The sequence below is a fragment of the Nipponia nippon genome, unplaced genomic scaffold (assembly GCF_047370975.1).
Source record: "Nipponia nippon isolate SJK-2023a ecotype South Korea unplaced genomic scaffold, ASM4737097v1 scaffold_68, whole genome shotgun sequence".
NCBI classification, from domain to species: Eukaryota; Metazoa; Chordata; class Aves; order Pelecaniformes; family Threskiornithidae; genus Nipponia; species Nipponia nippon.
The window spans coordinates 1-11,442 of NW_028262389.1; the positions used below are offsets into that span (position 1 = coordinate 1).

The 11,442-nt window shown below is 53.6% G+C and overlaps 1 protein-coding gene across 1 annotated transcript; it reads right to left on the reverse strand.

The window, feature by feature from the left end:
* Positions 1-4,821: 4,821 nt before the first annotated feature.
* Positions 4,822-5,757, reverse strand: LOC148051108 (olfactory receptor 14C36-like). The gene has a single exon (XM_087738371.1). The coding sequence runs from the start codon at positions 5,755-5,757 to the stop codon at positions 4,822-4,824; it is 936 nt and encodes a 311-aa protein (XP_087594497.1).
* Positions 5,758-11,442: the final 5,685 nt, after the last annotated feature.

The window sequence follows — 11,442 nt, forward strand, 5'->3', positions numbered from 1 at the left end:
TGGAAATTCCCTTTTATTACAGAGATGGCACACTGGGGAGGCCACCTGTACAATACTGCTAGATGCTTGTACAAAGGCCTCGAGGTCAGACAGGCTGAGTCATGTCTCTGGAGAAGTGGAGTGGCTGCAGACATTCGTGGACAAACATGGTTATGCAGATAAAATACTAGCTTTAGGAGGATCCTGATATGAATTGGAAATCTCTTGTGAAGAGACATGGGTAGCTATTGCTGCTGCAAGACTACTGATGGAATCATCTTCTTCAGTGCATCCTTGAGCGTATGGTTCCTCATGCTGTAGATGAGGGGGTTTACTGATGGAGGCACGACTGAGTACAGGACTGCCACTACCACATCCAGGAATGGGAAGGAGGTGGCAGGGGGCATCAGGTAGGCAAACATGGCAGTGCTGACCCAAACAGGGAGACCACAGCCAGGTGAGGGAGGCACGTAGAAAAAGCTTTGTGCCATCCCTGCTCAGAGGGGGGATCCTCAGCACGGCCCTGAAGATCTGCACATAGAAAACCACAAGGGGGGGAAGGTAAGTACCAAAGGCTAAACAGGCACTAGCCACGAGGAGCCCAACTTCCCTGAGGTCGGCATCTGAGCAGGAGAGCTTGAGGACCTGGGGGATTTCTGAAGAACTGGTCCAGGACATTGCCTTGGCAGAGGGGTAGGGAAAATGTATTGGCAGTGTGCAGGAGAGGCATAGAGAAACCCACTGCCCCATTGCTGCTGCCATGTGGACTCAAGCTCTGCTGCCCAGCAGGGTCCCGTGGTGCAGGGGTTTGCAGATGGCCACGTAGCGGTCTGCTGGGCCATGACAGTGAGAAGAAAATACTGTGTTCCAAGCAAGAAGGAAAACAGAAAGAGTTGTGAAACACATCCTGCATAGGAAATAGCCCTGATGTCCCACGGGGCATTGGCCATGGCTTTGGGGAGGTGGTGGAGATGGAGCCCAGGTCAAGGAGGGAGAGGTTGAGGAGGAGGAAGTACATGGGGGTGCTGGAGGTGGTGGTCGCAGGCTACGGCAGTGATGATGAGGCCAATGACTGGGAGGGCAGCCAGGTAGATTCCCATGAAGAGCCAGAAGTGCAAGAGCTGCAGCTCCCGCATGTCTGCAAATGCCAGGAGGAGGAACTTGGTGATGGAGCTGCACGTTGGACATTTGGTCCCTCTGGGCATGAGGTATTGTTCAAGAGGAAAAAGACAGAGATTCAATTAGGGAATTCTTCTCTGAGCAAAATCATGCCATTTATCCTAGACCCTACTCTGTTACACAAACACAGTTTTCGTTTTCTAGGAGACCTTCCTTCAGCTCTGTGGCTGGACCTCTGGCTGGTGCTGGCCAAGGTGCTGTGATGAGCAGGGCCGCTGCCTGCTGGCTGGTGAGGAGTCAGCTCTGCTCTGCAGCAGTGGGTTCATGGGAACAGTGAGGGCAGGAGCCAGTCTGGTGTTTGGCTTTGTCAAATGAAACCTCTCAGAATCCAGACCTTGTCAGCACCTGCCCTCTCAGTGCTAAAGAACCAAGATGGCAGAAATCAGTTTGAGAGGTTTGGGTGTTTTGACAGCTCCCCCCCATCTCACCTGGGGATTGGAGATGTCAGAAACCCTCAGCATTTCTGCAGCACTCAGGGAGAACAGAGAGAACAGAACAGAGAGAAAAGGCTCGGAGAGATCTTGTTAATGTGTATAAATACCTGATGGGAGGGCGCAAGAAGACCAGGAATGATAAACTCTTCTCAGTAGTTCCCAGTGACAAAACAAGGGGCAATGGACACAGCTAAAAACACATGAAATGACATCTGAACCCAAGAAAGCACTTTTTGACTGTGGGGGTGGTCAACCACTGGAACAGGATGCCCAGAGAGGCTGTGGAGTCTCCATCCATGGAGATATTCCCCACCCAGCTAGACAAGGTGCTCAGCAACCTGCTCTAACTGACCCTGCCTCAGCTGGGGGGTTGAACTAGATGATCTCCAGAGGTCCTTTCCAATCTCAACATTTCCATGATTCTGTGAGTATGAAGGAGAAAAGGAAGAGAGAAAGAAAGGAACAACACAGCCTTGACTGCAAATACGGTGGGATGCCATGGAGAGGACCCAAGCTGGAGCAGGGGAGAAATGTGAGGAGGAAGGAGCAGGAGAGATGTTCTGTAGTGACTGTTAACCACCTCTTCCTTCTCTTCTCCTCGCAGTGTTGGGGTAGGTAGAAGAATTCTTGGGAACAATGGAGTAATGTTAGCCTGGGGAAAGTGTGTGGGGAATGGTCCTTTAATATTTTTTGTCATTGTTTCTCACAATCCAAATCTTTTTTTAATTGGCAACAAATGAATTTGATCTTCCCTAAGTCAACGGGTCTTTGCCCATGATGAAGTAATTGGTAACTTGATCTCCTTTACATTTATCCAGGATTTATTCCATCTTATTTTTCCCTTTGTCCTGCTGAGTCAGGGGATTGAGTGAGGCAGCTGGGTGGGTGTCTGGCTGCTGGCCAAGGTTAACCCACTACAGGAAAGCACCCACATCAAGGAGTGCTGCATGCAGCATGGGGCTTCCAGAAGAAAGGCCCTGACAGACTGGAGCAAGTCCTTGCAGAGGCCAGAAGGGTGGCTGGGAGCTGGAGCACATTATGGACAAGGAGAGGCTGAGAGAGATGGGTTCCTTAGAAATCATTCAGAGACAAAGCACAGGAGCAAGAACCCAGGCCAGTTGGTGGGATCTCAGTCAATGGAGATATTCAGTATTTGTTACAGTGAGACAAGGCCATGAGCACCTGTTCCAAGCTAGATCTGTCTGAGAACTGGCTTGCAGCTGAGAGACCAGCTGTGGCAAGAGCTATGGAGCTTGTGTGCAATAAGTGTCAGTAGGAAACTGCTTCCCTTTTTCTTAATACTGGTGGGTGGAGTTGGGGTATCCCACTGAGCCCCAGAGGAGGACAGAGATGACCATCAAGCAAAATTCCCTTCTCAGGGCTGGGATGTATGAACAGGGAGGGAACAGAAATGGCCGGTGTGTGGCACTGTTCTGGGACAGTTTCCCCAGGGCAGCTTCCCTGGGGTGTGTCAGGGAACATGGCAGAGACCTGGCCCCTCTCTTCTGCACCTTTGGTGCCTTGCTTCCCTTCGCCATGATGCCTGACTCTGCACTGTGAGCACCCTGCTGGGTGCCCCCACCCTGCACACACTCACACAGCTTGGCTCCCTGCTGGTGCTTTCCTCTCCTGGGCACTTTGAAGCCCAGCGTAGCCCCCTCCCCACCTCTCCCCACCTCCCCTGCCCTCTCCCCAGCCCAGCCCAGCAAAGCAGCCTTCAGCCTCGGGCTGGCCCCATGGCAGTGCTGCCACCACAGGGAGGGAGGTGCTGCCCGCAGAGCTCTGACACTCACTCTTACAACCCCAGTCCCTCTGAAGGGCACAGCAGCTGCTGGGGAGAAGAGAAAGGGCTTCAGGCTCCGCATCTCAGCCCCAGGGGATGGTGCTGGCCCCAAAGTCACCAAGGAAACAGAGGGATTAGGCTCTCTCTGGCTCTCTGGAATTCATATTGTACGTGACGCCCAACGCTGACTGAATTTTCCCCCTCCTCTGCTCCCACCAGCTCCAATCCCCAGGACTGGCATGAGAGTCCTGGCGCTTCTCAGGCAGCTCCTGCATCTCTCCACTCTCCCCTGCCCCTCCTGCCTGCTGCTGCCAGAGGCTCCCTACTGACTCCAATGGCAGAGTCCTTGTTTTGCATACCTCAGTTTAATCATAGAGATCATAGGATTGTTTGGACAAGGTGGGAAGAGGACCCCAGAGAGCACTCCAGTCCAACCTCTTAACCTCACTGCAGCTGGTCCACCTCTAAGCCATGTCCCTAAGCACCACATCTACACGATTTTTGAATACTTCCAGGGACTATGATTGTACCACTTCCCTGGGCAGTCTGTTCCAATGCCTACCCACTCTCTCTGGGAAGATAGTATTTTCCTAATACCGCATCTAAATCTCCCCTGGCACAACTTGAGCCCATTTCCTCTTATCCTGATGACTTGTTACTTGGGAGAAGAGACCGAGCCCCATCTCACTACAACCTCCTTTCAGGCAGTTGTAGAGAGCCATAAGGTCTCCCCTCAGCCTCCTCTTCTCCAAACTAAACAACCCCTACTCCCTCAGCTGCTCCTCGTAAGACTTGTGCTCTAGACACGTCAACAGCTTCAATAGCTTCATGTTTTGCTTTTTTTGGGGGGGGGGGTGTCTATTAAAATCTGAGGGTGTTTCACCTTCTGAGCCTCCATTCATTCCAAACCCAGGGCACGTGGTGAGTCCCTATCCTCTCCTCTCCTCACCCCTCCAAATTCATTTCCAGAGAGTCTGGTATATGCCATCAGTCCTGTCATACATGAAGAAACCTGGGGAGAGAATGGGAGCTCATGGACCATCTCCCCTGCCATTGGATATTAAGAAGAGAGCTTTTAAATCCAGAGCGTTTGGTCCAGTGGAACTCAGTGCCACCCTGAACTTAACTGCCAAAATACTGAGAACAAAAGGAGAACAGACTCTTTAAAAGACCAATTCCTTGGACATATTCTTTGCAGCACCTGTGGAGGAAGAGCCCAGCCTTCAGGCACTGGACCTGGGAGATTCCATTTATTGAAGAACTGCTATTGGCCATGCCACATCTGGCACAGTGTTGTGCAAGCGCCATATACGAGGGGATTAAGCCTCAAGACAAGTAGTATAAGCCTAGAAAATTCCCCATAACTAGGATTACCACAAGAGAAAAAAGCAAACATGGCCTAAGAAAAAGTGAGAAATGGGAAATGCGCAGAGAAGGGAGGGCAGGTTATTCTCGATGAAACAGCGGCCATTGCGTCAGTTTCCATAGGGCACCCCTGAGCTCCTGGTTTCTCATGCTGTAGATGAGGGGGTTCACTGCTGGAGGCACCACTGAGTACAAAACAGAAACCACGAGATCTAGAAATATGGAGGACACTGAGGGGGGCTTCAAGTAGGCAAACATTACAGTGCTGACAAACAGGGAGACCACAGCCAGGTGAGGGAGGCACGTGGAAAAGGCTTTGTGCCGTCCCTGCTCAGAGGGGATCCTCAGCACGGCCCTGAAGATCTGCACATAGGATACCACAAGGAAAACAAAACACCCAAATCCAAAACAGGCAGTAAACACAAGAAGCCCCACTTCCCTGAGGTAGGCATCTGAGCAGGAGAGCTTGAGGATGTGGGGGATTTCACAGAAGAATTGGTCCAGGACATTGCCTTGGCAGAGGGGTAAGGAAAATGTATTGGCAGTGTGCAGCACAGCAGTGAGAAACCCAGTGCCCCAGGCAGCTGCTGCCATGTGGACACAAGCTCTGCTGCCCAGCAGGGTCCCGTAGTGCAGGGGTTTGCAGATGGCCACGTAGCGGTCGTAGGCCATGACAGTGAGAAGAAAATACTCTCCTCCAACGAAGAAGAGAAAGAAAAAGAGCTGTGCAGCACATCCCAGGCAGGAGATGGCCCTGGTGTCCCAGAGGGAGTTCTCTAGGGCTTTGGGGAGAGTGGTGGAGATGGAGGCCAGGTCGAGGAGGGAGAGGTTGAGGAGGAAGAAGTACATGGGGGTGTGGAGGCAGTGGTCGCAGGCTATGGCGGTGATGATGAGGCCGTTGCCCAGGAGGGCAGCCAGGTAGATGGCCAGGAAGAGGCAGAAGTGCAAGAGCTGCAGCTCCCGCGTGTCTGCGAATGCCAGGAGGAGGAACTCATTCGTGGAGCTGCCATTGGACATCTGCTGCTTCTGGGCAGGGAAACTGCCAAAGAGAGAAAATAAAAAAATTCAGAGAAGCTTCTCTGAGCCAAATTTCATTCATTCATTGTGAAATACCTAAGGGAGCTTTTCTTCCCTTGGGGGGGGGGGGGGGTTATGCAGCTCCAAGGCTTCAGCTGTGGTTTGTGTTGGCTGAGTGTGCTGTGCAGAGCCATGCCCTCTCCCCAGGGGCTCCGGAAGGGTCAGCCCTGCTTTCCAGCAAGGACCCATGGAGGCAGCAACAGCCCCGGGTGTTTGGAGGGAGGCTTCCTGGGGAGGAGTTCCCTGTGCTGCACTAGAGCGGAGGGCAAAAAGCCCAGAAGGACGCTTTCTTCCCCAGAGGAAGGTGGGAGATGAGGCGCAGCAAACGTGTCCTGTTACACTGTGTTTTAGTATTCAGACACCCTCATCCCACTTGGGAAATGGTCTTGGAAGGGGTCACATTCCCCCGTTGCCCCGTTGCTCTCAGTGCAAACCTGCGTCAGTGCTCCCATGCAGGAGGGCTGCTCTGTCCATCAGCCTGGTGCCCAGCTGCTCTGGGCTTGCACCGCTCTCAGCTGCAGGACGACTGCACCCAGAGGTTGCTCTGGAAAAGACACCGGAGTGTCCTGGGAGCAGAGGGGTCCTGTTCCAGGTGCAGAGTTCAAAACACCTCTCCTTTCCAGCACAGCTCTGCGGAGTATGATGAAGAGCACAGGGCAAGGATGCTGATTGGCATGGGCAGATCGGGTGCTCTCAAAAATCTCCAAGGTCCTACAGGAGAGCTGTGTCCTTCTGGAGAGATGCTCACAGCCCCACAGGACTCCCTGTCCAGCATAATCAGGTGTCTTAAGGTGCTGTCTGCTAAGGGAAGCAGTGCCTCATTGCCCAAGCACTGAGTGCAGTGTCTGGAGCCTGGAAAATGAAGAGAGGGCTTGGGCACCTTGGTCCCATGGAAACACCTCCAGGGCAGCCCCCTCCAGGTCAGGGCCAGAGCAGGCACTCCACACCCCCACCCCTTGCCCCACACCACCACCGTTACTGCCAGGGACCCCACGAGCAGGAAGAAGAGCAGCACAAGCAGGGGCAGGAACAAAGAAGAACTCTGTGACTCTCCTCCTAAGGGAAGCAAGGAGAGGAGAGGCGTCCGGGCACTCAGGAAAGCCTTCTCTTTACCCAGCAGAGCACAGCACCTCCCAGTTAGCAAAAGCCCAGGGCAGTCGCTCTCAGCCCCTTTGCCCTGCAGAGGGAAGCGGCCACGTGTCAGGAGAGATGCCCCTCTGCTGTGCCAGAGCTCTGGCTGCAGAGGAGGCAACTCCTGCCCTGGACCACACAGCCTTGAGGGCAGAGGCTGTGCTGGGTGGGAGACAAGAGCAGGGGTCTTGCGCAGAGGCAGGTGTCTGCACTGGAGGGCATGACAGGGAGCTTCCCAAATTCTCCCTCCCATGCCATTTGGGGTTGGAGGTTCCTAAAGCTCTCTGCCCATGTCTCTGCTGCCTGGAGCTATCCCTGCTGGGAACTGTTTCTCTGCCCTCCAGTTTTTCCCTGTCAGGGATCACAGACCCCATCACTCACTCCTGTCTGCTCAGCTCTGACCTGAAGAAACCTCCCAGTTTCAAGCAGTCTCTGGTGGTACTCCCCGCTTGCAGGCAGTAAGGAGCAGGTCAGAGAAACCCTGCTGAGGCCAGCAAAGGTGATGCTGGTGCTCTCTGGAGGTAGAGGAGTGGATGGAAGCAGTTGCCTTGGCTCCTACCAGACCTACTGATCTCTCAGGGTGGCAGCTCAGGACTCTCAGGCTCCCTCGCCAAACGCAGCAGCGCCTTTTCCCTTTGTCCTGAAACAGCAGGAAACTGGAAGCACAGCCTCAGGAAAGCTCTTTAGCTGTAAGGTATCCCCTGCCTTGCTCTTCCTCTGCAAGAGTGCCCTCTGAAATGCCCTGGGCAGCTCTGGCTGCACACCCTGCCTTCACCCCTTCCCCCTTGTCTAACATGAGCCCCTGGGCTGGGAGGCCTCCTGACAGACCCTGGAGGCTATGAACGCTTTCGGAGACCCTTCCCGCAACGGCAGCTGCATTGCCCTGCACCAAGAGACTTCCCGTGTCAAGGGCTGGAAAGGTTTCTTCCCTTGCAGCTCTCCTCTCTCCTCCCACTCCAGCCTGCCTTTAATCTCGCTCTGCCCTACTCCTTTGCCCAGAGCCCTGCTGCGCTTGGCAGAGGAGTTGCTCCTTGGCAGAGCTGTCTCTCTGCACTGCTGCCTGCTTCCCAGGAGCTCCCTCCACCCCAGGAGCCTGTCTCAGCCCCGGAGGAGGGCACCTGCCCAAGACGTCACTTTCTCTGCCCCCCACCCCGCTCGGCGCTCCCTCCAGGTGTCCCTGGGGCTCTCCAGGAACCTGCTTGGGAAGAGACCGATGTTGCCTGTCTCACCTCTGCAGAGAGGTTTCTTTGCAGCAGTGGCCTTTCTCCTCTCCCAGACACAGTTAGGTCTGAGAATCCCCCTGCCTTGGCCCATCATGAGGCAGGACACCTGGACACTGCCAGGGAGGCATCTCCTTCAGCCACGCTGAGGGAAGGCAATCAGCTGAGTCAGTGGAGGCATCTCATGCTGGATTTGTAGTGCTGGGGCTGGAAGGGACCTCAGCTCCCTCCCAGGCCTGCCACAAACCCCCAGGAGGTGCGATTCCCCTTGCTTCGGTCATGGCGCCTGTTACAAATAGGCACCTGCACTCCTTTTCTATGGTCTCACTGTCAGAGATGGAGACCAGGAGTTGACACACAAGCCCCTGGTGACATTTGAGGTGCCAGATGTAGTCCACGGTAAACGGAGCAGTACTGAGAGACTGGGAAACATCTGGGGGCATCATCCTGCGGCCTGGTGAGGATGCCAGCTGAAATGACGGCAGATGCCCACATTTAGGACATCGCCACCTCTCCCTACTCACGCTGTTCAGGGCTGCCCATAGAGGTGTTCAGCTGACCACATGGAGTTCTGTGCCCGAGGGAGAGTGAAGTCACTCTCTTTCTCCCGTCTTTACCTGTATTGACGACCTGTGCACTGGCTGTAACAAGAGTTGTCTCACACATCCCCACGGAGCCCGACCTAAAGGAGGGCAGCTGCTCACTGAATGGCCAAATACAGGCCTGCAGGGCTCTGTGAGACGCCAAGGCTCTCCACCAAAACTGCCTGTGGCTGGCAGGGACAGCACAGGACCTGCAGGAAAGCCACGTCCCCTCAGAGTGGGTGTGTGACAGACACCCCAGGCGGCATCTCCGATTCCTTTGGTGCTTGTGTGGAAGTGAGTGATCCCCACCCCTGCAGTGAGGCCAGCTCTGTCCCATCTCTATCCGGTAGGTGCAAGGCACTGCATGAATTGGAAGCACGTTGCACTGGGGTCTCCACCTGCGGGCCTACGTTCTCAACATCTTCTGGTTCTCCTCTCCCCCATCCTTTACTCACCCTCTTGATGAGACACTCTTCAAAGAGTCCAATGAATCTAGAGTTCAACAGGTTGGGTGAGCCCTTGTGGGTGAGGATCGGAGGAGAGGCCAGTTTGGGCAACATTGTGGTGGGAAATGAAGAACCTGCAATCAAGGGGAGGAGGTGGACAAGCTCTTACTTAAGCAACTCAAGGAAGTCTCCAGATCAGTGACCTGGGGCTCTTTCTGGGGGCTTTAATGACCCTGACTTTCATTGGAGGGGGAAGACAGCACTGTGAAAACAGACCAATAGGTTTCTGGAGGATGTTGGAGCAATTTCTTAGGAAAGCCACCAGCTGGACCAACATAGACAATGCTCACCTGGCTCAGGTCCTTGCAAACCATGAAGAGCTGGTGAGGGACATGAAAACCAGTGTCATCCTTGGCTGTAGTGACCATGAAATAGGGGGGTGCAGCTCTTGAGCAGCCTGAGGAAGGAGAGGAGCAGAGTGCAGGTGTCAGACCTCAGAGGGGAAGACTTTGGCCTGTTCAGGGGGCTTTTAGTGGGGGATCCCATGGGCAGCAGTGAGGGGCAGCACAACTCAGTACAGCTGGTCTTTAAAGACAGAATCGCCCACAAAGAGCAGTGGTGAGTCCATAGCTGATGAGACCAGCCTGGGTGAAGTGGAAACTCCTGAGGAAGCTCCATAGTTAGTAGAAGCAGAGAGGAGAGGCAGATGCAGAGGCTCACTTGAGAGGGAGGAATTTAGAAATAGACTTTAGGAAACCCACAGCTTCCCTAGAGATGACCCTTGCCGGGGAGTCCAAGGATAAAACTAAACTAAAACTGAATCAAATATTCTTCCTCATAGGTGGAGAAAGGGCGATGGGGCCATCATGCAGTCCCCCATACCTACGGAATGGGGAACGTTCCCAGCCCTTAGGCAAATCTCTTCCCTCTCTCTCTCATGACCTGCATAGTGTTTGTGCTTGAGAAAACCCTCATCATCATGCACGTGGAGGCAAACCAGCATCCGCACACCCCCATGGGCTTCTTCTTGGGCCATTTGTCTTCCCTGGAGATCTTCTACAGATCCACCACCCTGCCCCAGCTGATGGCCAGCTGCGTGACTGGGGACAGCACCACCTCTGCTCATCACGGTGTTGGTATTGTTTCCTGCACCTTTTGCATGTACTGAGTGTTTACTACCCGTGACCACATCCTACGATCAGTACTGGGCTGTGTGCCACGCCCTGCTCTCTACAAGACTCATGAACCGGCAGGTCTGTCTCCAGAGGGCAGCTGCCCCTTTGCTAGGGGCATTTCTGGTGAGTGGTGAGTACATAGCTGACAAGACCAGCTTGGGTGAAGAGGGAGCTCATGAGGAAGCTCCATAGGTAGTAGAAGCAGAGAGGAGGTGGATGCAGAGACTCACTTCAGATGGAGGAATTTAGAAATAGCCATGGCTTTAGGAAACCCACAGCTTCCCTAGAGATGGCCCTTGCAAGGGAGTCCAAGGTACCCGAACTGCTTCAGTACAGTTCCTGCTTCAGTAACAGTTACAGAAGAAACACAGATAACGTGGGGCCACTCCTGAATTCAGTGAGAGCAGATGCAGAGGTCTGACATACTCCGCGTCCTCTTTGTCTCAGTCTTTCCCAGCAAGGTCTTCAAGGCCTTTGTACCTCCAGGCAGCACCCAAGGACAACCCTCATCATCATCTCTGAAAGGTCAAGGAGATCAGGGAACTCCCTGAAGACTGACAAATGGCAAATGATGCAAGCATCTATGAAAAAGTCCCAGCAGATGAGCTGGGGCACTAAAGGCTGCTTAGGCTCACTGTGGTTGAGGAGTGTGTCCCTTGGCATGTCCTCTTGCATCCCACGTTTGGGCAGTGCTTTCTGCATGGTGGAATAAGTTGACGGGTGAAGAAGTGATTGGCTGGTTGGGCTTGGAGGGACATGGTGAACTGCAAACTAAGCAAATAGAAAAGTAAAAGAAATATGAACAAAGGAAGCAAAAGATATGTCTTGTTGTACTTTGTGGATATTAAAATTCCTTAGGCCCTTCTCCTCCCTCTTGATTTCTTTCAAAATATTTGTCCTGTGGTGGGGCAGGAGGCCTGGTTTGGTTTGGTTTGGGTTTCTTTTCTCTTTTTTTTTAATGAAGAACAATTTGGGGAATTAGGGTGGATTGAGTTCCAGGAGCACAGATGCCTGGTGTCCCCCTCCTCCATCTGCAGTTTCCGTTGGAGGGTCCCCGTCTCCCACGGCC

Excerpts from the sequence above, each read along its gene's own strand:
- LOC148051108 (XM_087738371.1), bottom strand. The coding sequence starts at position 5,757 with ATGTCCAATGGCAGCTCCACGAATGAGTTCCTCCTCCTGGCATTCGCA.